Below are 27,061 nucleotides of genomic sequence, written 5' to 3'. Positions count from 1 at the left end.
CTAATTTAACTGAAAATTAATTCATTTAATTAAAACGATAAATGAAAGCACTTACTAGATTAAAAAGAAATGGTATACACTTATCAGAATAAAACAGTTTCTGCCCTATTGCAATCTCATAACTAAGAGAATAAATTTTATCCCATATTTTAGATTAAAAACTTTGCTGTCCAAGAGTAGCGCTGAATATAGACCCTCTTCTTAAAAATACAATTTGAAATATTTAAGATTTACTGCTACAGGGCATTAAATCACCACTCACATTTATAATGACCAAAATTTGCAACATTAATGTTGAAAAGCAAATGCAAATAAGTGTTTACTACTCCAGAGAAGTCACAAGGTTTATTGACATGCAATAGACAACTGGTCTTTGATTTAGAAACTAAGACACACAGGCTGGGCGCAGTGGCTCACACCTGTAATTGCAGCGCTTTGGGAGGCCAGGCGGGTGGATCATCTGAGCTCAGGAGTTCAAGATCAGCCTGGGTAACATGGCAAAACCCCATCTCTACCAAAAATACAAAAAATTAGCCAGGTATGGTGGCACACGCCTGTAGTCCCAGCTACTTGGGAGGCTGAGGTGGGAGGATCACTTGAGCCTGGGAGGTGGAGTTTGCAGTGAACCGAGATGGTGCCACTGCACTCCAGCCTGGCTGGCAGAGTAAGATCCTATATCAAAAAAAAAAAAAAAAAAGAAACTAAGACACAAAGATCATCATCTGTCAGCTGCTCATACAAGAGCAGGACATGGAGGGCACTAATGGTGGATGGTATGGTAAAAAGTCTGCGAGTCTCAGAAATACAGCCTACTGCTATGGCGCCTTTAGCTTCTGTACAAACTAGAAAAGTTTCCAAGTTATTGTAGACCCATAGATGCCTAGCTTGGGGAGCAGACAGTTCTGCACACATTAGAAAATAATGTCTCTCCACCTAGTAACACTGTACGGTGTACATCTTGCACTATGGTATGCAATGGCCCCAAATTTGCCTTCAGGAGCCCCACGCCCAGTGGCAGACAGGAACTCTCTTGTCTTCTAGGAATAGAAGAAAGTAGGTTAAGTCTCAATCTTAACAGACTCAAGTATCAAGGCCCTCCTTAATTCCAGAGAAGTTGGAAGCAGCTAAGGTTCCATTCAATTGGGCCCTATTCTCAAGAAACAGAGAAAGAGAAGGGAAAAAAAAAAAACAAAACTCCAGAGAGATCAAGTGATCAAGACCTGCAGCTTCTTTTTTTTTTTTCAGAAGTAAAATATTATATTGTATTAGTCCATTTTAACGCTGCTATGAAGAAATACCTGAGATTGGGTAATTTACAAAGAAAAGAGACTTAATTGACTCACAGTTCCACATGGCTGGGGAGGCCTCAGGAAACTTACAATCATAGTGGAAATCATCTCTTCACAGAGTGGCAGGAGAGAGAATGACAAGTGCAAAGAGGGGAAAAGCCCCTTATAAAACCATCAGATCTCATGAGAACTCACTCACTATCACGAGAACAGCAAGAAGGTCTAATGATCTAATGATCTAATCCCCAGATCTAATGATCTAGTCCCCCCATGATCTAATCACCTCCCACGAGGTCCTTCCCTCAACACATGGAAATTACAATACAAGATGAGATTTCAGTGGGGACCCAGACCCAGACCATATCATATATCTTCACTTTTTAAGCAGCTTTTCATAGCATAGACTTCAACTTTATTGAAAGTATATTAGTTTATCAATATGCATGATTTTTACCTATACGAATATTAATAAAAATGCTCTGTACTTTTCAGAGGAGGGCCTAAAACTATAAAACAAAGCTATAAAAGGGATTATCATTACATTAACTATTTTGAAAAGGATGGCTTCTTTTGTTTGTTTAAACTTTGACTTTGAAGATTTCTATTAAAAACAGATTATAACTAGCCATAACCAAAGCTTGGCTTGACTTAAGGTTGGCTAAGAAAATAATGTATTAAGTAGCCTTCTAGAATGAAAACGCAGGATTAGCATCCACTCAAACTAAACATTCCAACTCAGTATTATAAACAAATGAGAAAATGATATTTGCTGTTTAAAATTAACAATATATGCAATAGGAAATTGTTTTGATCCTGAAAAAGAAAAAAAAAGTCGAAGCTTGAATATAAAGAAAAATTATGCAAACACATCCACACTCCTACATATTTATCCTAAAGTCAAGCCTTTGGTACACTGAAGTAAAATAAAACATAAGTCATTTTTGTTTATTGTGACTGGTTATGCTAATACCACTATAATTTCTATGAAAGCCTTTCATGAGCCAACAGGCAAAAATATTGTAGATTTTCTGTAGTGGGATAGAGATTCTGCCAGCAAAGAAGCAGGGTAGATTAGAACAGATGTTTGAATGTGAAGCATCACCTGCTCTGACTTCTAACTCCAATCTTTTTTAACTACAGGACTTTTCTAGGTAATTACAAGATCAACCTACCAAGGTTAGCAGCATAGGGTTTTCAAAAACATCACCACCTGTCACAGAGACACAACTGTCACAGTCATATGAGAAAACCAAAGTCCCACTAAGCAAATCAAGAAGACTAGGCAGTGTCCACATAACAATGTTATCAGCACTTCATTGACCAAATTAGGAGATCTGTAGGTCTTCAACCAAAAACTGATGGAACAGGCTTTGGAGACAGGGAGCTCTAAGTCTGAATGGCAGTTTCAAACCCTAGTTTCACCACCCACAAGCTGTGAGAGACCCTGGGCAAATTACTTAACCTCTCAGTGCCTTAATTTCTACACCTACAAAATGGGGGATAATATAGTACCTACCTCATAAACTCTTATCAGAATTAAAATTAGATAACATATATAAAGTACTTTATAAATACTGCCTGGCATATTATACATACTCAATAAATGTTAGCAATTGTTATTACCATCAATAATGGTGGCTTCTCCTTTATTCCTTTGATCCAGAAATCCCACTTCTGGAAACCCACCCTAGAGAAATAATCCAAACTACAGTAGAAACACAAAAATATTTATTACAATGGTATTTACAATGGTAAGAAGTTAGAGGAGCCTAAGTGTATACCAATAAGGAAGCAGTTGAGTAATTTCTCAAATATCTACTCAATAAAATATTGTTCTATCACTAAAAAATACATTCAAAATATAAATATAAAGAATTAAAATAGGCCGGGCGCGGTGGCACATGCCTGTAATCCCAGCACTTTGGGAGGCCGAGTGGGGCAGATTGCCTGAGGTCAGGAGTTCATGACCAGCCTGGCCAACATGGTGAAACCCCATCTCTATTAAAAAATATGAAAATTAGCTGGGCATAGTGGCGGGTGCCTGTAATCCCAGCTACTCAGGAGGCTGAGACAGGAGAATTGCTTGAACCCAGGAGACAGAGTTTGCAGCAAGCCTAGATCGTGCCATTGCACTCCAGCCTGGGACAGAACAAGACACCGTCTTAAAAAAAAAAAAAGAGAGAGAGAGAGAGAGAATTAAAATAAATAACAAATCAAATATAAAGCATTATAGAGCAAAATGACAGTATGTTTATAGAATTATACAAAGAAAAACAACTAGATTTAAATCTACATATGTATATTTTTATAATTATGTAAAATTATATTTAAAATGCATATTGTTTTAAAAAAGGTGAAGCTGGGCACAGTGGCACATACCTATAGTCCCAGCTATTCAGGAGGCTGAGGCAGGAAGATCATCTGAGCCCAGGAGTTTGTGGCTGTAGTAAGCTATGATGGTGCTATTGCAATCCAGCCTCAGCAGCAAAGCCAGATCCTGCCCACCCCACCCCCTAAAAAACAAACAAACAAACAAACAAAATGACCAGCAAGCAATACACCAAAAATGTAACAGTAGATGTGACAGGGTAATAAGATTTGGAGGAATGTTTCTTCTTTTCTATAATATCTATCATGGAGTCATATTATTTTTATAGTATTAAAATTAGTTTACTTTAAAATATATTTGGCTTTGCTGTAGATTTATTTTGACATTCATTAAGTAGAATTACTAAAATGGTAACAAAAGTTATGCAAACCCTGACATCAGTCTTACCACCTCAAGAGTTATCCACTCCCATCACATCCTCTCCCTCTCTTTCAACAATGGCCCACACTCCTGAGTTTCATCTTCACTGCTCTGTCTCAAGCTTCCCAGTTGACCCTCTCCCCTCATACTTCTATCTTGTTAGTTCAAATCAATCCTCCACATAGTTTGGAGGAGCAGGATTACTAAAGCATGGATTTTATGCCATTCCTATACAGTAGTTCTCCAATATATACAGAACATGGCCCAGGCTCCTCAGCACAGCTTCAATAATAGTGCTAATAGTTCCAGCAGCATCTCCCACTCTCCTCACCTGTGTGTATCCCAAACCCCAGGCCATGGCTCAACAGGGGGACCTAGCATGCTGGTATATTTTTGTCATTGTAAGTTATGTCACAAGCAATGTGTTATCCATAATGGTTCAAGTACCTTAGCTGTGAATTATTTATTTTTTTAAACTAGCTAGAAAAATATCAGTTTTATTCCTATAATCTCTTCCCATTTACCTGCATTAAAAATGAGGATGGAATCTATGCTGAAACATTGCCCATAACTCTGTGTTTCCCATGGAGGCATGATACAAATAAAATCTTCTCTGCCACATGAGTCACAGCGGAAAGGGATACTCCAAACCTGAGCTCCTCACAAAGTGGCATCACTGGAAGTGCTCTCCACCTGCAAAGGGAGCAAGCAGGCTGCCTTGCTTCAAATTATGGCTGGCAATTAAATTTTAAAAGCCACCTTTTCTCCTCATAAAAAAGCAAGGGGAGGAGGATAGAGGAACTCTAGAGACAACCAGAGACTAGGAGATAAATCTTTTTAGAATCATTCTACTCCATCAAGATGGAGACAGCATCTCAGCAGGTTAAAGGCCAAGAATTTCATTTCATGGATTTTTCCACTCCCGGTGCTGATATGAAGTTTCTTTTTCAAATAAATATACTTAACATTAAAAAAACAGTTAATTTAAAAATAAGTTTAGTATATCAAAACACAGAGGGTACTTGAATATGGAAAAAAATAATGAATGAGCTTCTAGAATGATTACCATTGGGGAAAGCCTACTCCTGACAAATAAGACTACCTGCCTTCTTCCAACGGTGCCTGCATTTTATTTCCTCTGTACCATTTCCATATTTTTTCTTCAACCTCTAATGTCATCTTCCCCTCCTTTCTCCGCCCAATCGCTGTCTACAGAAATGCTAGGATACAATTAAATGTCAGTTCCTCTTCAAAATTATCCAAAATTTCCCAAGCTCCTTCAGTCAAGCCATCACACACTTGTAGGTGGCAGGCATCTTGTAACTCTGCTATTTTTTTTAAAAAAAGCTCATCTCTCCAAGTAGATAGAATGCTCCCTGAGGACACAGAATGCACCAAATCATCTTTAGACATCACATAGAACATAACACTGCTTTTCACAGGTGCCAAACTATACAGAAAATGTTGGCTTAATTGAACTGAATTTCTTAACAACCTGTTCAGAAGATGCAGCAAGGTCAGCAGTCAGGTTCCTACATTCCCATACAAAAAGGTCTTTAAGCACAGGCATAGAAGGAGGGTTTCATTGAAAAAAAAAATTTTTGCAGAAACTTTAATGTGCCATTTTAAACCAAAATAATCAGAATCTTCTCTTAAACCATAAGGCATTTGTCCATACTAAATCCCTAGGCCTCTTATACATCATAATGTGAAAGCCGAACATTTACTAACAGTAGCTATAATGTCTGAAAAGCAGATCATTCACTGTGCCAGTCATAATTTATTTATTCAGAAGTGTATCTTATTTCAGAAGGAGTCAATGAAACTTACATAAATACATGTAATACAAGCTAAAATGACATATCTAAGAGAAGAGAAAAATGGTGATATGGTTTGGCTGTGTCCCCACCCAAATCTCATCTTGAATTCACACATATTGTGGGAGGGACCCGGTGAGAGGTAATTTGAAACATTGGGGCAGGTCATTCCCATACTGTTCTCATGATAGTGAATAAGTCTCACAAGATCTGATAATTATATAAGGGGAAGTTTCCCTCCACAAGCCCTCTTCTTCTCCGGTCTGCCACCATGTGAGATGCGCCTTTCACCTTCCGCGATGACTGTGAGGCTTCCCCAGCCACGTGGAACTGTAAGTCCATTAAACCTCTTTCTTTTGTAAATTTCCCAGCCTTGGGTATGTCTTTATCAGCAGCATGAAAACGGGCTAATACAAATGGGATAAAGGAAAATTGAGTGTAGGAAAGATAAACTGTCCTAGGAGTGAGGTTCATGTACCAGATGAATGTATTCCATAAAAGTCTGCACATTTGCTAGAGGTAGGTCAGGCGTTTGGCTCTTAATACTTGTAGCAGCCAACAAACCCAGGATGGCCCAATCAGTTACATAATTCAGCATCCTTAAGATAAATAGGTAATAGAGTACTATTTCTCCCTTGGTCCTTATTAAAATGACACTATATAATATAATAAATGATTTCCCCAACAACATTCTTGCAGTTGATTTCTCAGAGCTAAGGAGACTATTCCTCCAAACAACCCTCACAGGCAAATGACAGCAAACAATTCAATAAAAGCAAATGATGGAGAGGAAAGCAGGAGGGCCAAGCAAGGGGTTCAGATACACAGTTCCTTGCAGAGCTAGATGCATCAAAAACAGATTTTATTCTATCTAGACTAATCTGAAATTCAGAGGCTTCATGCATCCACTTGTCTCTGAAACTACAAAGAAAATTTGATATGCATGTCCTTTTTTCTGGGGAATATGTCTGTAGTTTCATAACATTCTCAAAGAGCAGCATGACTCAAGAAAAGTTAAGAACCACTGATCTAAAGAATCAGACTATATATATATTCTTCAGGCAACCCTCCATAAGGAGTTTATTTTCTGAGCTTCTGAGAAGTGCTGAGCCTCAAGACTGCAGTCCCTGGCAAGCGCTTGAAGTATGGCTTCTCCCTCATGCAAAATGTGGAACTCTGGACTTTAACCACTGGCCAAGCTGTGTGTCAATTATCAAGATACATAAGACCTTTAATAGAGTAGTGCTCATGAACATATGCAGCACATAACAATCTATTCTTCTAGCTAGGCTTCAGCCATGAACATTGATAGAGGTGCCAAAGGATTTGGTGATATTTCTTCTAGATGGTATTAAAAAAAAAGAAACAAAAAAAAAACACCTTTTGCCTGTAGATAAAAATTACAAGTAAGCAAAAAACAATGATTTTCCTAGACAAAAATCATTTTTATCTTAAAATAATCTTTCTACATCAATTTATATAACGAGCTCCTTTTTACCTTTTTGTTGTTTTAATCTTGTTATATAAGAAAACAATCACTGCCATACCTTTAGACACATACACACACTGTGAACCATCCACACACAGTATCATGGGTAGAATCAAGGGAGGAAGCTGGCCTGTAGGACCACTGAGATAAGGCTCTTTAAAATCTCATCCATCTAGAAGAAGCCACAGCCCTACAGAGTCTGGTCCTCAGCATAAAAAGTCCAGAGACATATCTTTGCCGAAGAATTCACAGTTAAATATGCTCAAGAGAACTAACTCATGGTAACCCAAATCATAAGAGGCTGAAGTACAAATCAGAATACCAATTTCTTAATTAATCATAGAGAATATTCCTTTTGACTAGTAAGAACATTTACACCTAAAGCCATGACACACTTTTCTCAAATATCTGGATAACTGAAATCCTGAATTAGTAATCAGGAGTCCACTGAAAGTTAGAACCTTGAGATATAGAGAGTTTGGGGGATATCTAATAAATTATCCCTGCACTACATACATCTTCACAGCGATCAAAGTTGTGGCTCACACAGGAAGAGTCTCTCTCCCTTGAATATTGCTGCCCCAGCACTGCAGACTTCTTGGTCTTCTTGGCCTTTCCTCTTCCATATCCTTCTCTCCTTTAGGTACTTCTCTAGACAGGGTATAATACAACTGATGAAGGTGCACCTTACAGGCATTATTATCCCTATTTTTTAGATAATAAACTCCCAGATAAAGCTGTTTCAGCAACTTGTCCAATGTCGCAGCTAGAATAAAGCAGAGCACAGATTCAAAGCCAGATCTCAAGTCAAAACCTATGCTGCTAATCTTGAAGTAAACAATACCTTCAAGGCGTTTTTTCCTGGGCCTTCCTACCTACCAGTCTGATTTAAATGTCCCTCCTCTGTGTCACCGTAACACTCTAAGCGCACCATGACTATAATTTTTGGTATAGAGGTCTATCTCTCTCACTAGACTGAAACTTTTTGAGGATAGGGGCTATATTTCATTCACCCTTGTATCCCCAGGGCACCATCTATCTAGGTAAATATTCAAGCCAATTTGTCCAGTGGTTTCATATAGAGATCAACAAACTGAAGGCCTTGAACTAGCCACATAGCCTTAGGAAGGTCACAACTTCTCCAGGTATCAGCATCTCAGCTTAAAAGAAAAAAAAAAAGGGTGAGGGATGAAATTGATATACACAGATGAAATGGATATACAAGGATATACAAGGTAATGTCTCCTCTGCATCTAAAGAGTACTACAATTACAGACGGGCCCGAGGTTTTGATGGTCTATCTTACTAGTGTGAGTTATTAGAAATAAAATTAAACTCCTCATTTATCGTCTGCACCATTCTAGAGCTAGAATATACGTAAATAATAGAAAGTTCAGAAAAAGCTTCCTCTTCTGTGACACGAGCTAACATCATCTATACTAAAATCAAACAGTGGCACCCTCCTCTGGTGAATGTTAAAGGAGCTAAACAACACACAAGAATTAGATGGTAGGATTTTGAATGATATATAAAGAAAAAGCAAGAGAAATTATCTAATATTATTTGTCACTGTTATACTCCCAATAGCAATTAAGTAACTCCTTTTGTAGCACTTTCCTTATTTTGCCCTAAAACAAAGCCAAAATGAACTAACTGGCTACATACGATAAGGGACTATGAACAGAACAAATACTGTATTTTTCAGAGTACTGATAATATCAATTATTTTGCAAACAGCATGCTTTTTAATGTAAGGCACAAAGAAAAGTATTTCATGGTTTGGCTAAAGATTATCATCTTTTCATTTGCAGTTAAAAAATTTAATGACAAGCCATGTACGTGTAAAATACTTTTAGTAAAATAAAAGCATTTATCGTGTCCCTTTTCTGGATGGTACATTTACCACAAGATACTACTAGAAATTTTTCAACCTGAAAAGTGTTTTGGTCTGCAACTTTCAGGTTTTACAGTATCAACTTAAAAGAAAAAAAAATTAAATCACCCAATCACTTACACCTTTTTAGCCCAAGGCTGAAACTATGCCAATGCATCACACCCAGACAACCACAACCCAAAATTTCACATTACTATTACAACCAAATCTTTAATAAAATTAAAACTGTGCTTTCTAAGACCAGAAGCAGATTATCACCAGCCACCAATTTTAATATAAAAATACATAATAAATATAAGCTTGTTAAATGATTTACAAAGGAAGGAATCACAGCTTCCTTCACCCTCATTGAATTTAGGCACAAAAAAATGAAAATACAGATAGTCTGCTTCAAGCCAAGAAGACAAATCAGCCATTACACTGGCAACTTTGTCATTAAGATATGTTTTTGCCCATGTACACAGCCTTTTTTCCCTCAATTAATTTTATATCTTTCACTTACTCTGTGACCAAGGGGAGGGGACCCCGACACTACCCAAGAGGTTACAAATTTACAACCAGTGAGAAACTTGCATTCTGAAAAAACAGAATATTAAAAAAGCTAGAGTGGATGGAAAATGGCAAAAACTGATTTCAGTTCTACCAAATGAGTTTTCCTACTAAGTTTGTCATTCTTGGCTAAGTTGGTTCTACAAGGCAGGTAGGCACAGTAGCATGAAAAGATTAGCAGAGTGATGGGTAAGGAATGCAGATAAGATTATCCAGTTGAAAGCTTTCTCAATGTTTACCCAAAACAAAGGCCAAAGAACAAGCAAATGCTTGAAAAAGAATGGCAGTCCCTGCAGTTCCCTACAGCCTACCCAGAGATCAGAGGGCAGAGAAGAAAGTTGGGGGAAAACTTGTATGGGAGTTCGGGGGAGGGGTGTAATCAAAAACAGGAAGGGGTTAAGAATAAGAAAAGTATGCTGCCAAAAGGGAAAACAAAGAGTATGCAGCAATGAACCCGTTACAAACCGCCAATTTGAGAGATGGGGTGATTGGCCCAGTGTTCTTTGGAGCATGGCGCTAGAGCCACATTTGCCTCTCACTTTGCCTGGGCCAATGCGCAAGGACCAGAGCCAAGCCTTGCCTAACCTCCAGGAAACCTGGGCCTCAGCGCACAACCCGGGTGCCACAGAAATGTGGGAGAGGGAACTGAACTGGCCTCTAGCTATCTCCTGCTTCCAGATGAACCACAAACAAAGGAATCTAGAAGCAGGACGACGTCTGCACCCCTAAGCCCGCCAGGGCGCAAGGGTGAGGTCAAAGCACCGCCTCCTTTGCGGGCATAGCCACCTCTGCAAAGGCCAGGGACATCTAGGTCCCGCTCTGAGATCCTAGTGAAAACAAGCGGCCAGCGAGGCGCTCCTGTCAATTGGCCCGATTGCACTCGTAAAGTTGATAGAGTTGGAAAGAAGCGCAGAGCTGCCCCTCGGATTCCTCCCTAGAGTGAAGGCGATAGGAAGGAGTCACAGCTTCCTTCACCCTCAGTGAGCTCGCTCTGCAGATATAGCCTGTTTGCCTAATGAAGCATAAGATATTGTCTTCCTTCTCTGTGCCTAGTTCAGCTCAAACCCTAGAACAAGGGCACTGGGGTCTGGGACCAAAGTTCACTGGAGATACCATTAATTCTCCTTGCTAAACTAGCACAGTGTTTGCTGGGTTCCGGCCTTGGGAACCTCACATTAAGTAGCAACAAATATGCTGTGGATGACTCTCCTTTCCCTAAAGTGGACCCTCAGCACCAAGAAGTCTGGATCCAGCAGTGCTTTTGGCAACTTGAGCCGCATTTGTCCAGCCAGGCACCGTGGTGTCATCACCACGCCCCTCGCACCCAGATCCTCTCCCGCTGCGCACACGCTGTCCTGTTGTTTATACACACACACACACACACACGAGACATACACGGACACAAATACAAAGCCCCGGGATAGCTCCTACCTCTCCCCCGTGCCCGTCGAAGATCCCGAAGATGGAAGGGTGCGTCTTGTTGGCCAGATCCGTGAGAACTTCGAAGCGGTCCTCCATGTGGTCTCTCCGGCCCTGGATGGAGTACACCGCCACGTTGTGGTTCTTGAACTCCCAGGTCTTGGAAAACTCGGCCTCGAGCACATCAAGCCCCCCGAGTCGATCGTTCTGCATGATCTCGGCTACCTTGCCCTTCACCATCTTCACGGCGTCCCGGCTGGACTTCACGATGGTCTTCACCTCGTCGGTGTGGAAGAAGTAACTCCATAGAGCCAAGCTGATGCACAGCAGGAAAAGCGTCTCGGGTCTCAGCAAGAAGTAGCGCATGATGCGACCCAGCAGAGACAGCAAAGTCATTGTATCCTCTATCATTTATTATCGCTAGAGCCTCAACCACCACCAGCGACGCGCGCCCCGAAGGCTCGCCGGGTCCGGGAGCACTGCGGGGACAGCCCGCCGGGAGGGAGGCGGAGCAGTGCCCGAGGGTGGGGGAGAGGATCGCGGAGCCCAGCCAGAGGCAGCCGAGCAAGCGGCTCCGAGCAGGCAGCGCGAGCAGAGGCAGCTTCCCTTTTGTCTCCCCGCCTCGGCGGCCCGGAGGCCCGTCCCTGCCGCCCGCGCCGCCTCCCTTCCCTGAGCCCCTTTGTGAGACCGCGGCGGCGGCGGTAGCAGCAGCCGCCGCAGCAGCAGCCGCGGGTGCCCCGGTTGGGCAAGAAGAATCAAGTTAAAGTTGCGCTGGGCGGGTCTGCCGCGGTGAGCGGGAGAGTTCAGGGGCGCCGGCGCCCGCGCGGTCCCTCCGGGGGTGCCCCCTCGAGACTCCGGGGAGCAATCAGCAGGTGAGGCGCAGGGCTCCAGAGCCCGGCGGACGAGGGATGCAGGTCCCCTCGGTCGCCGCCGAAGGGGAGCGCGGAGATGGCGGAACGTTCCAATTCCTTCACACACCCCGGGGGCCCCAGAGAATAAAAGTTTTGCGGGAGCCTGGGCAGAGACAGGGGTACGCAGAGCCCGGCGACGCCGCACGGTCGGTACTGAGCCGCAGGCGGCCGGCTGGGCTCTGCCTGCCTCTCCCAGGCACCTCCCGGCTCGGCTCGGCTCGGCTCAGCTCGGCTTCACTCGCGCGCTCCCTCCTCGCGTCCCGGCTCGCGCGCGCTCCGCCCCCCGCGCGCTCGCCCCGCCCCGTCCCGCTCCTTGAGTCGGGACTCGACACCCCGAGGTGTTCCCACCGAGCTGTTAGAGGCTGAGCAAGTTCCGCGGCCGCCGGTGCGGGCTCGCAGCCCCATGCGGTCCAGGACAGCCAAGGGGGAGAAAAGAGGGAGGTCCGCTGCCTAGCTCTTGCGAATCGTTGTTCCTTCCCCCTGTGCCGGCTCCTAAGACAAGCTAATGCTGACCCCGGTAGTCTTAGCGTTGGTTTTCCAGGAGCTATTACTGCTCACTGGGAAGCCGAGAGCCATACGTGAGCGTTCCCCCCTTCGGCGGCTGCACTATAGTGCGGTCCCCGCTTCGCCAGCCATAAGGCAAGCGAGAAGGGACGCACTTCTCCCGGCTTGCAAAGCGGTAGGGAGACGATCGGGCCGCTGGCCGCGGTCTCGGCGTTCAGCAATAGAGGCCTTCCCGGATCTCCCGAGAGGCGGGGAGCGAGCCTGGGTCTAGCAGCCTTCTCCCTCCCGAGAACAGCAGAAAGGGGGGACTCGACAGAATGACCTCTGTTTCCCCAAGGAAGTGCACTCTGACGATAACCTCGGGAGGGACGAGAAGGGCCGCTCTTTCGGAGAGCAGCCGCCGCCCCTGGAGTAGGGGACTCAGCGGCCACGAAGGCCTTCCCTGCTCGCGACCTTTCCACGGGAAGGCACGAAGCTTCCGATGGGGGCCCCGGGGCGCTCCTGACTTTTCTACGGCGCGAGGGCTCTGACTCTGCGGTTCAGGTTTGAAAGTCCTTTGGAAGCTCGCAAGTGGTGGTCTCCCACCACCTCCTCGGTCATCGCAGGAAGAAGGCGCAGTGAGGGCGGGAGTCTGGATGAGCGGAGAGTAGCCGCCGCGGAGAAGAGTGCGGGCTTGCAGGAGCCGACGAAGATAACTCGAAATGTGGGCAGGCAGGTGTTGGTGGGTCTTGAAGGTGGGAAAGCACGAGAAAAGAACAATGTTCGCGTCCGCTTAGAATACGGAAACAAGTGAGCTTTAAAGGAAAATAAATACTCATTCTCATTACCCCTGTCCAGGAAGAAGAGTGCTGATCTGCTGCTTCCAGTCCGCTGGGCTGGAGAGCAGAAAGAGGCTACTTGATCCCAGCCAAGCCAGTGTCTGTCCCCCAGCAAGCACTTCTGCCTTGGTGTGATCCCCATTCCTTTTCTAAAAATAAAAAATAATAAGAAGTCCTGGAAGGAAATACACTAAAATGTTCCCAGTGGTTAATCATGCGTACAGTAGTAGATTATATGCAGCTTTCATTTTCTGCTTTAGACTTTTGTCTATTTTCCACAACTTTTCTAAAGTTTCTACAAAGGCCATATATTTCCACCATAAGCAGAAAAAATGAAAACGTAAGCATTTAAATGGCACATACAATATAATCTCAATAATATAAACATGCATACAAAAGACAGGAAGGAGATATGAAGAACTGCTAACAGTATGTTATTTTTCACAACTAGGATATAGTCTCCTGTCCTGCTTTACCTTTCAGGTATTTTCATCTGATAAATAGAGAAACAGTTTAAAATAAATTCAGTCATTCTGTTCAATAGTCAAGAGGTTCCAAAATGAGATAATGAATTTAAAAGCCTTCAGGAACTATAAAGAAAAGTAATGCATTAGTATTATTTTGAAGATAAGTTTACAATATTTCTTACTGTAAATTATCAAATCACTTTTGGGTGCATTGTCAGTCTTTCTGTACATGGATTCGTTTCACTGTGGCAAAGGCAACTTGCAGATAAGCTGATAAAGATTCCAGAACTACAAATCAAACTAGGCCCTGGAGTAGCAGTAAAATTCCAAACCCAAAGGCCCATCCAGTCTGTCCACTACGTTCCTATGTTGATGAGAGCAGAACAGACACTCATGAGAGACATGACTTCTGCTTCCCCCATAACTAAGAAGAGAGATTACCATACTGATGATCTCCCTGGAGGTTTCATAGCAAGGTTTGACTTGATGAATTAATTAATAAATCTAAATATCCTGAAGATTTGGTGGAAATATGCTTTGACATTTACATCTAAGTGTTCATCCGTGAAAATCAATAAAATATTTTTTCATGCAGACCCTATAGGCATTTTCTTACTAAAAAATTCATGTGGTTTATGTGGCAATTTCCAAAAATGCCTAAATAAACTCTGTTATAGTTTACTGTGAATATTAATATATTACAAAAAGAAAAAAGACCTTCCTCTAGTGACAAACTAATATTTGCATATTTGTGAGGATTATGAAGGTTTTTTCATATATGGCAATGTTATTTTCATTCTCCTAACAATCCTCTGAGGAAGATAGAAGTTATTATCTCTGTTTATGAGGAAAGCGAAGCCCAAAGATGTTAAGCGAATATCACTGTTCAGCAAATAAGAGGTTATACATTCAAATTCAGTTCTTTTGATTACCAGTTCAGTACTCTTAACATCCATTACTGTGCAGTGATACTGAGATGATTAATTTTTACGCTTCTCCACTAATATTTCACAAGATTTCTGTTACAGAAATCTCAAAAAGAATGCATGTATTCTTATTCCACAATTCTGTTTTTAGCCTTTGGGATAAGCACTTCACCATGAGTATTTACCTCACCCATTGAGAATACCTGTGGGGCAGAAAACAGGTGCAAGTGTACTTCTTTAATAAACAGGTAAGAGATCTGTTGCTAAAGTAAAATAGTGTCAAAATTTCACAGAGGAAAGAGGTACCAAAAAGTATGCATTATACAAATACTTTGCCATTGCAAGTGACATGGTAATGAACAGAGAATTAATGGCAATCCTAGGTTTTCATGGGATATAACAATAGTGATCAAACTGTTTACAGGCAATTACTGTTTTCTGCTTTGCAATTAACCCATGTCAGCCTTGCAAGTATATAAAAAATATATAGCTTTTAAAAATAATTTATTCTCAAAAATATTTCAGAGTTGTAGCTCTTAGGTTTAAAAAGTCTTTAAAATGGAGTTTGATAACCAATAAATCTTTTTTCTAGTATGATGTTGTTTTAGGATGTCCTTATCTACTTTATTTTTTATCACCTCATAGAACATGATAAAAAGTGGCTCATGCCTGTAATCCCAACATTTTGGGAGGCCAAGACAGACAGATCATTTGAGCCCAGGAGTTTGAGACCAGCCTGAACAACAGGTGAAACCCTGTCTCTACTAAAAATACAAGAAATTAGCCAGGAATGGTGGCATGTGCCTGTAGTCCCAGCTACCCAGGAAGCTGAGCTAGGAAGATCATCTAAACCCGGGAGGCGGACAGTGCAGTGAGCTGTGATTGCACTACTGCACTCCAGCCTGGGTGACAGAATGAGACCCCGTCTCATAAAAACAAAATGTAAAGTGACTTATCTGCTGAGACTCTGAATGATAAATATGATTTTTAAAATCCTTTCAAGTAAATTTTATATGAAACTTTTATACACATAGAAATTCTCTGCACAGTTTTAAATTTCTCAGTTGTCACTTTGATTTATATTCTTAAATTGTTCCTGCCATCTGTATGCAAATATGTAGTAGGTATTAAGTAGGACTCTCTTACTGACATTCTATTAATATATACCTATGTATGTATAACCTTTTAAAGGACACGTATAAAAGAGCATGCAAGTATTGTTATGAAATACAACCATGCATGAACACAGAACACCCAACCAAAAAACTAGAGTGTTACCAATATCTTCATACCAACCTAGTTCTTCCCCTATCCCACCTCCATGCCTGTCCTCTCCACAGGTAGCCTACTATCCTGAATTTTATGTTTTACTATCCCCTTGCCTTTTTTTTTTTTTTTTTTTTTTAATGCGATCTTGGCTCAGGCGATCCTCCCACCTCAGTCTTCCAAGTAGCTGGGACTATAGGCACATGCCACCACACCTGGCTAATTTTTGTATTTTTTGTAGAGATGGGGTTTTGCCATGTTGCCCAGCCTGTTCTCGAACTCCTGAGCTCAAACAACCCACCCACCTCAGCCTCCTGCCTTGCCCTTTTAAAAAATAACTGTATCATATATGTCTGCATCCCTAAGTAATACATTTTTTAGTTTTGTTTTGGTTTTGAGCCTTATAAAAAATGGTATCTTACTGTATATAGTCCTCTGGTACTTGTTTTTTTTCTCGCACTGTTAAGTTTCTAGATCCTCCTATGTTGTTGCATATAGCTGTATATTGTTACATATAGCTGTAAATCAGTCATTTTACAGCTATGTAATACTCCATTGTGTGACTGTTCCATACATTATGTATTCATCTTCTGTGGATGTTCAAATTTCCAAGTTTTTACTATTAGGATCAATAATTTCTTGAATTACTCTTGTATTATCTCTTGGTGCACATATGCAAAAGTTTCTCTAGGTAGATACCTAGAAGTGAAATTACTTAATCATAGAGAATGAAAATGTTCGACTTTACAACTTAAGGCCAAATTGTTTTTGAAAATGTGTTGTTCCCTTTTGCAGTCTAACCAACAATGTAATCAAAGCTCCTTAATGAAAAGGATCATCTAAATTATGTTTTAAAGTAGTTTTCAATTTGGTCCTTTAGTAAATAGTTATCCATGATCATGTCTATTAAACCATATTAAGTCTTCAATTCTTTTCATAAAACCTTTCTAGATGCAAAATTTAATACTTAATCTTGTTTTAAATGCCTGTCCACATATCAGTAAAAATGTTTTAAAATAACTACATAAAAATAAAAAATGTCAATGACCTTCAAGTGAAAAATGAATGTTTTAGTAGTATAGCTAAGAAAAAAATTCATCACTTTAAGTATAATAGTATATCAATTTAGATTTACATTAATATCTCTGGGGTTCTATCAAACAAAGAACTCACATGACAGACACCAATTATTTTGGGGTGGAATATGATTTTATTTCACTGGACTCCAAAAACACAAGAATGTTTCTAATACCCAAGTTTTTGTATTAATTACAGAGATATATCAAAGATAGTTTTTTTCTGAATAAAGCTTTTATATCATTGCATTAACTCTGTATACACAAACCATACATAGCCTAAGAATCCGTCATCTGATTCCCCTAGGCTTTTCTCTGATAATCTTCAAACAAGGTTCCTAAATTTTAATGTTAATCTAAAGCATTTCCTAAATTTTTGTATACCAATTGACACACATCAATATTCTAGCTAATTTATAACATGAAGCATTGTGAATAATTGAACAATTCTTTTGCAGTGGATCTAAGAAATAACACAAGTGGAAAGATAAAATTTTGTTTCTTTCCATAGGAGGTAGGGGCTTTTTGTTTTTTTTTTTCTTTAGTGCAATTCAGAAAGAAGAAAAATTGCCTCAGGAACACAACTAACTCTGTTTCATAGCCCAACAGAACAGTGAGAATTGAGCCCTTGAGAATTGTTGGTGTTAATTCAAGCTTGATGTCCATTTGTATTATATCAAGGTAAATTAATGTTAATATCCCATTCTTATACCCAAATTTTTCTGATGGCTTCTCTGAGCACCCTGAGAATAATTTGTATTCCCTCCAGTTTTTCTATGTTCCCCAAATGCTTCCCATTGAAAACATTTGTTTTATGTTGGGGGCACTGTTAGAAACACTAAATTTCGGAAACTGAGTAGTTTTAATATGTAAAAGTATTCACAAAACCTTTCTGTTTTTTACCTCTTAAGATGCTTGCTTGATAGGACTGCAGAAAATCTTTAGTCACACAGGATTTAACTTTAGAGTTGATTTCTATATATGATACTTGAGGTAAATGTTGTTATGCCCCCAAAATAAAATTATGTGATCTAAGGTTACAAAGAGGTAAAACTAAGACATATGTCCCACTTCCATGGCACTTTCAAAAGAGTTCCTCTTTCCTAGATCTTATGGTGCCTTAGTAACCTCCAACATTCATTCATTGCTACCTGAGCCCAAGTAGCCTATGATGGCTTCTTACATTGTAGCCATAACCCAAATTCACCAGGGCATTGCTTGCAAAGTCGCTGTTCAATCTATTTTCCCCAGCCATACCTGTGCTGATGAGGAACTCCTTAAAAGGCTCCTCGCCTCTCTCCATCTACTCAAAACACACATGGCTCCCTCCCAAACTGTTATACTTCAATGAATAGTTCCCAAATGATATCATAATTGTAAAGGATTTTAATTACCACAAACTCCTCATGCCTGTCCTACATATGGAGAAGACTCTTTCAATCATGTAGCCTTGGAGCTGTCAGAGATTGACCAGATATCTTCAATCCTGCTCCTGAGACTAAATATACTGTAATTGCTAAAGCTTTAAGTGACAGGCATTAGTCAAGGTCAAGTATAACAAACACTTACTGCCCTAAATTCTAATTACCAGTAACTTTCTATTTCCCAGTCTTTTTCTTGATCATGAACTATTATTCCCATTGTGACCCTCCTATTCCTAGCTACCTGAAAACAACTTCTTAATTACCTTATTTTTCTTCTTCTTATACAACTCCTCTAATACGTTTAACCAGTGTTGTGCAAGTAAATGTTTAACCACCTGACCTCTAGGAAGAGGAGGTAAAGACTCAGCTCTGTTGTGTTTGCCAATTTCCATGGTAGAAATCCTCTCACCATGGTTGATTTCAAACTATACCACTGACCACGAAGCTGGAAATAGTTGCTCAGTAGCCCACTATTATACAATATTGCCATCAAATGGACATGATAGATGTAAATAACATCAAGAACGTAAGTAGTATCAAAATGTAAAATAAGAGGTGATTAATATTTATTACCTTTGTCTTTAATATAGTTTACTTAATTACAAATTACATAATTTAATTTTCATAGTGCCTATGTTTAACAACAGACTGGCAACACTCTTCTGCTGGAGGAATATGTGTGTTCTAGATATTGTCTATTGAATCTCAACATCCATTTCTACCTCCATCTAAATTCCCTCCCTTCCAATCATGAAAATTAAAGAACAAAAACTACGTTTTCCAGAATCCCTTCCAGCTGGAATTTTTACTGTAATTTAGGTTTTACTGATGAGATGACCTTGTGTGAGATTTGGAATGCAGAGAAGAGACAGAAACTATTTTTCCTACAGCTCTGCTGGCTGCTGGCCAAGCTCTGGTAAACTGAGTGTTTGAGTGGCCAAATCAGGTTCTCTTTCCTTTTAGTTATGTATTTATTGTTTCTAAAATTTTTTGAAATGGTGTCTCATTCTGTCACCCAGGCTGGAGTGCAGTGACCCGATTACTGCCGCCTCAACCTCCCCAGGCACAGGTGTTACCCAGGCTCATCTCAAACTCTGGGCTCAAGCAATTCACCTGCCTTGGTCTCCCAAAGTGCTGGGATTATAGGCATGAGCCACAGCACCCAGCCAGGTTCCCCTTTCTAGTCTCCAGTTTTGTGGAAATTGAGCCATTGCCTAATGACAGCCCCTGATTTCAACTGCTTAGAGCCTTGCAATGCTATTGTGAGTGCCTAATTCCCTGTACTAAATAACTTTCTTCTTCAAGAACCTAATGTGTTTTTGTTTTTGTTTTCTGCACCAAACCCTCACGTAACATGTGTTCTTGACATCTGCTTGTTTGTTTCTTTCTTGCAACATCCCAAGGAAACATCAGAATCATCACCAGCACAGGTCTAGTTAATCTGTTTGCCTATGTAGTTTCTCATTCTAAATGTTCTCAGATGACTTTCATTTCACTCACATCCTGAGATTATGCTGTGGCATTAATCAATTACTACTTTTTATAATTTTTTTTCAGTAGATCTACTAGAAAGAAAGAAAAGATCTACTAGAAGTCAAGAAAATGAATGCTCAGTTAAGTGAGGGGAGAAGGAAAGTATTTATTGTTATTACTATTTTTTATAACGTCAGAGACCTAATAGTGAAGAATGACTAGTCATTTTTGTTTGGTTGGTTTTTTATCTTATACAACCTCTTTGGTCTACTGGAATGCAGCCATATTTCAGGGAAAGACAAACAAAATTGCCTTTTTCTTTTAAGAACAACTAAAGAAAGGAATTGGGGACTTTCCTTTATTAGCCTAATACATACAATGTTTAACACCTTTTTTCTACAAGAAAGTATTTCTTACAACTAATCTACATCTCTCTTTCCACTTTTGTTTTCAGTTTGTCTGGGGAGGGGGGCAGAGAGAGAGGGAGGGAAGAGATTCTAGGTAACAGAAAAGCATATTTTTCTGAGATAGAATCTAGTTTTCACTTGTTTTCTATCCACATTGCTTTTATCCTTATGGATTTTATCCTTTTATTCAGGTCTCCCTTCCAGTCATATGTTTTGTTTTGTTTTTCTAGCAAGCTAAGCAAGCTAAGGGCTTGCTGGAAAAACATCTCCTTGCCAATTTTTTTTTTAACCACAGAGCAGTTTTTGCTACTGAAGGAAGTCTTCTGTTTCAAATAAAATAAAATAAATGCAATTATCCTGTAGACAAAAGTCTTTATTTTTTTTCAGCTATTCCTTTGGTCTTCTCATCTCATTTCCTCTGCTCTCTTTGTGCCTGATAATGCATTTGTTCATACCGAGTTCTTATCATCTATATAGTCTGATGATAGACACTGTGATGGCTCATCCTGATTTAATGTCTCTCACAATGTCTATTTAGAGAAGAACAAAATCTCTGAAGCAATGCAATATGTAAAAAAGCCTATGGATGGGCAATGGAACATTCTTCTTTGCTTACCTTGCAGGTTAATTTACTGATTTGTTTTATTTGAACTGATGGAATCAAACCTAAGCAAATAATTTAGAACCAAAGATAATTTACTGAACTATCTGTAATAACCCAAAAAATGAGTGGCCTAATTTTGAATTAGCTCACCTCAAGGAGAAAAATATTCAGCGGGTGGGGAGAATGTGACATTATAGAAATAAGAGAAAATCAGAAATTTTCTGAAAAAAATTAGCTCAACTATGAGAACAAAAAACAATTTTAATTTTAAAGTAAAAATATTAGAAGGACATACAAAAAGAAGGAAAAAGAAAGCATGCCTTAGTAAATTTTGAATTTTTTCCAAATTTCACTGAAAGCCCTTTTCTCTCACTTTATTATCACCCTAGAACTTCCCATCTGTGCCCAAGAAAAAAATCAGTTACAATCTTTATTAACTCCTAAATACATTTTTGTAGTCAGACCTCTCCTCTTCTGCATCCAAATAATTAACATTTCTGCTAAAGTAATTTCAAGGTCAACACATTCGAAATCAAGCTGTTGGCCCCCTCCAGTGTTCTCTCTCTCTCTCTCTCTCTCTGAAAATGGCACCACCCATCTCCATTTGCACTAGCCAGAAACCTAAGTTACTCTTCATTTCTCCATCTTCCTCATTCCCCATAAACAAATCATCAAACCCTGTTGATTTTACCACCAATAAAGCCAATATGTGAGCACTAATATGTGCACTGCTTTCTACCTTTGTTATGATAGCTCTCATCCAATTGACTATCACTTCACACCTAGGACACTGCTATAGCCTTCCCATTTATTTCTCTGTAGTCAGTTTTCCCTTCTTACAATCCACAGTACCTATAGCAGCCAGAGAAGATATCTGGTGGAGGTGGGGGATGGATATGAGATTATAAAAACAAGAAAAAATTAAAAAACTGTGACTCTTTTTAAAGTCACAAATCTAATCCTGCAACAATCTTACTTAAAAACTTTAGAAGACTTGTCATTGCTCTTAGAATAAAGACAAAAATCTTTACTGTGAACTTCTCCTCAGCCTTTTCCATGCCACTTCCTACCTCAGTCCATCCTTTTCAGCCACATTTGCTTTTTTACAGTTCCTATAAAGCACCAAACTTTCTCCTGACTCAGGGCCTTTATTCATGCAGTTCCATATAGCTGGAATACTGACCTTCCCAAGCCTGCTCTCCCACTCACACTCTTCCTAGTTAACTATTATCCCTCAGATCTTAGCTTGTAAAACACTCTCAAGAGCCTTCCTGACTCTTCAATCACAGTGAAGTCCTTCTCACCCCCTCTCATGGCAACCTGTACTTCAGAGTGCTCACCAGAATTATAAATATATATTTGTTAGGATTTTTAAAATTAATGTCTTTTTTCCCATTCTCACTAGTTTATATGCTCCATGAGAGCAGGAACTGCATCTGTTTTACTCTCCATTGTAATCCAAGCACCAGTACAATCCCTGGAATATAGTAGACATACTATAAATATATGTTCATAAATGAATGAAGATAGTTATTCTGAAATCATTATTTCAGCTCCACTCAAAGTCTCTCCAACATTGCTAGTAAATAGCAAAACTAATTAGTGTGATTTTGAATCATGAATAGCAACAAAAAGAAAGTCAAAGACTAAGTCACCCGGGAATAGTTGAAGATTAATTTTACTAGCAGACAGAAAACATTAAAGGCCATATAGATTTTTTTCATTTGTAAATTTTTTTTTTACATTTACATTCTTGCTCACTTTATCTTAAGACTAAGCTTACATTACAGACAGAGGGAAATTCTTTGCAAAAACAAACATCTTTACAAAATAGATGTCTTTGTCCATTTTTCTACTAGGGTGTTTGTCTTTTTTTTTCCTGAAATGTTAAAACTGTTGATGTACTAAAACTATCATTCAGGTAGTATATATTTTCCCCATCTTGTCATTTACCTTTCCATTGTTTATGATGTTTGAAATATAAGGAGATTTATTTGATTTCTTGTTATTGTTTATATTTATTTTTACAAAGTCAATTTTACTCTTTCATAATTTGTGCCTTTTTCATCATGCTTAGAACAGGGAAGTAGGCTTTTCATGCCTCTGTGTGCATGAGAGTCTGCTGTGCTCAAGGGTGCAGTCCTCCAGCTATTTTTCTCACCACTGCAGGATACAATGCATTCATTTGCTAATTCATCTATTTGTAAATTTATCACTTACTTAGCAACATATGTCAGGACTGTACTAGGAACCAGGCAAAATAGACACCGACCCTGTCTTCACAGAGCTTGCAATAAGAAAGACCTTTAACATATAATCATTCACAAATATGCAGTTGCACACTGACCAATGTTGTTAACAAAAATGTAAGCATGCAGAGTATAATTCCTGGGGTGACTTTCAACTTGCCAATTCTAAAGTCAGGTAGAAGGTGTTGGGAGCCCTCCTGTAATGGAAGAAATTGCCATTCTTGGGTTAGTGCTCCCTGTACAAGAGTTCACTGCCTCCACTCTATTGCTCTCTTATATTTCCACCCTAGAATAATGAATATGCACCCATCTTCACCACTCAAAACACACTACACACCTATTGGAATGGCCAAAATCCAAACAAAGCAACACCAAATGCTGGAGACGATGTGAAGCAACAGGAGTTCTCATTCATTGCTGGTGGGAAGGCAAAACAGAATAGCCATGTTGGAAAACGGTTAGGCAGTTTCTTACAAAACGAAACATACCACGTAATCCAGCAAGTGCACTCCTTGGTATTTACCAAAATTAGTTGAAAACTTATGTGAACATAAAAACCTGCACACAACTGTTTGTAGCAGTTTTAGTCTTAATTGCCAAAACATGGAAGCAACCAAGATGTCCTTCAGTAGGTGAATAGATAAACTGGTACATCTAGAGAATGGAATATTACTCAGCACTAAAAACAAGCTATCAAATATTACATGGAAAGATGTGGAGGAAATGTAAATGCATATTACTAAGTGAAAGAAGTCAATCTGGACAGACTATATACCCTGTGATTCCAACTATATGACATTCTGGAAAAACTACAGAATCAGTAAAACGATCAGTGGTCACTAGGGGTCAGTGAGGAGGGAAGAATGAATAAGTGGAACACAGACGATTTTTAGAGCAGTAAAACTATTCTGTATGATATATGTCATTATACAAAGAATGTCTAACACCAAAAGTAAACCCTAATGTAAGCTATGGACTTTAGATGATAACAATGTCTCAATGTAGGTTCATTGATTGTAACAAATGTACCACTCTGGCATGGATTTTGATAGTAGGGGGAGGCTGTATATATACAGAGGCAGGGAATAAATGGGAAATCTCTGTGCCTTCTGCTCAATTATGCTATGAACCTAAAACTATTCTTTAAAAAGTTTATTTGCATACATACACACAGTGTGTGTGACTGGGCAAGTTATCTAACTTCTCTCTGTGTACTTCAATTTTCTCATCTGTAAAATGGATATTATTGTACCTATTCCATAGGCTATTGTAAGAATTATGGAGTTAATATACACGAAGTACTTAGAACAATGCCTAGCACATAGTAAGCAACTAATAGAAGTAAACTATTATCAGTTGGAAGAGGTAAATAGATACAACAAGTTTATAGGCAACTCATACATACAGGGCAGAGTATGTTAGGACCCTATGTATGGCCCAAGATATGATGGGAATTTTTCAGAAAAAGAAATCATATTGGGTTAGAGAGAGCAGGAAGGCTTCATGAAGAAGGGGATGGGAGGATTTGGGGATGGGAAGATTTTGACATCAGAAAAAGAGGTTTGGGGTAGAAGGGATGGACTTCCAGAAAGAAGAAATGACACATATTCTGTTTGCTTTGAGTGCTTCAAAAAGAGGAAATCTTAGAGGACTAGCAGGAGATAGAGCAGGGCTGATTAGTTGGCATTGTTCTATTTTGTTTTGTTTTTGAGACACAGCCTTGCTCTGTCATCCAGGCTGGAGTGCAGTGACGTGATCTTGGCTCACTGAAACCTCCACCTCCCAAGTTCAAATGATTCTCCTCCCTCACTCAGCCTCCTGATTATCTGGGATTACAGGCGCTCGCCACCACACCAGGCTAATTTTTGTATTTTTAGTAGAGACGGGGTTTCACCATGTTGACCAGGCTGGTCTCAAACACCAGACCTCAAGTGATCCACCTGCCTCGGCCTCCCAAAGTGCCAAGATTGCAGGCATGAGCCACCATGCCCAGCCTGATCATTTGACACTGTATCTTGAAGATCTTTGGATAATATGTTTATATTATTTCATTGGCTATATAGGAAGACTGGCAGTTTTTAAAAGAGGAACAACGCAATGAGTTTTGCTGAGAGAATATGATTAAATAAACTCAAATCCACAACATCATAGGAAAAGATGCCTCAAAATGTATACCTTCTATTTGTAAGCCCATGTTTACAGCAGTACTATTCACAATGACCGAGATGTGGAAGCAATCCAAATGCCCATCGATGGATGAATGGATAAGCAAAATATGGTATACATGTAAAAAGATGCATGTATTTCTCAGCCTTACAAAGGAAGGAAATCCTGTCATATGATACAACATGGATGAACCTTGAGAACATTATGCTAAGTGAAATAAGCTGTCACACAAACAAGAAAAGCAAATACTGCATGATTCTGCTTATATGAGGTATCTAAAGTAACAAAATTCATAGAAACAGAAAGTAGAATGATGGTTACCACAGACTAGAAAGAGGAGGAAATGAGAAGTTGTTGTTTAATGGGTATGGCATTTTGGTTCTCCAAGATGAAAAAGTTCTGGAGATCTGTTTCACAACAATGTGAATATAGGCAACATTACTAAACTGTACACAAAACTGGTTAAGATAATCATATGTGTTTCTTACTACAATTTCAAAAAACTTATATATTGGTGTTGGTAACTTATTTCCCACCAATAAACTAATTTGGGGTCCTTTTTGAAAGAAGGATCAGCCTTGTCAACATTCATTCATGTTCTAATAGTGTGAGATCCATCTTTTATACAGTCTTCCTTTGAAACCAGCTGATCACATCTGGATTCAGTGCCTCCACGTTACAATTATAAGGAAATCAAGATAAAACCAATGCTAATCTGGTATCTATAAAGACATTAAGAAACAGTAGGTCTCAAAGGTTATGGCATACAAACATGATGAGACTGTATTTAGGACAGATGTTAGTAAGTATAAAATATCGCTCCATTGTTACTGTAAACTCTACTCAGTGAAAATGTCTTTGGATAAGAATCTATGCTTGCTGCATAGGACCCAGTCAGAAGTTGAAGAGAAGACCTGATTGCTGTGATTATATGTCTGAATTTAATTTTAAAATATCTGTAACCTTACAACAGAATTATATCCTGTGGTTTGGGAGTTTAAACGAGGAGTACATTCTCATTTGGAATTCATCCCAAGGATTAGCAATTACTGAACAATAAAACAGATGATTCTCATGGAAGTAAAGGGAAAGGGGGAAAGAAAAGCATGTATATGAGAATTGGATGGAAGGAGGGAGATATTTTTAGTCTTTGTATTTCTCGAAATACAAATGTAACACATTGAGTTAAAAAGAAATCAATCCATTTGGTTCTTTTTTAATGTATTTTTTTTAAACGTTTGCTTTGGTAGCCTTGGCAGCAAACAAACCAAAATGGAAAAATAATTCTCTTCTTCTTCTTCCTTTTAAGGAAAAACCTCCATACCTTGGATTCTAGATCCCTGGGTCCCCTTACCCCAGGAGGGCACTAATAGCTTACTCAGTGGTATTGAGGCTGTCCAGCAGACCATCCCACTTTGATTTGGAAGATCAGTGCCTATGCAAGAGGAAAAGCATGCAATTGGGAATAGGACAGAGGGTTTCCAGAGAGGAGGAACACTCAGGACAAAGGAAGGGTAACACGAATTCCTGAGAACTGACCACCAAGTTCATGACTTTTGGAGCC

General features: G+C 39.6%; 1 protein-coding gene across 1 annotated transcript in view; it reads right to left on the bottom strand.

Moving 5' to 3' along the window:
- The window catches only part of PPM1L (protein phosphatase, Mg2+/Mn2+ dependent 1L), a 316,127-nt gene extending 304,510 nt beyond the window's left edge, over positions 1 to 11,617 (bottom strand). The window contains exon 1 of the mRNA XM_003830619.7: positions 11,219 to 11,617. Coding sequence (XP_003830667.1) covers positions 11,219 to 11,617 — 399 coding nt within the window. The remainder of the gene's footprint in view (positions 1 to 11,218) is intronic.
- Positions 11,618 to 27,061: the final 15,444 nt, after the last annotated feature.

The sequence above is a fragment of the Pan paniscus genome, chromosome 2 (assembly GCF_029289425.2).
Source record: "Pan paniscus chromosome 2, NHGRI_mPanPan1-v2.0_pri, whole genome shotgun sequence".
In the NCBI taxonomy this organism is placed as follows: Eukaryota; Metazoa; Chordata; class Mammalia; order Primates; family Hominidae; genus Pan; species Pan paniscus.
Note: the sequence above shows the minus strand (reverse complement) of the source record. Positions and strands in the feature narration are given on the sequence as shown.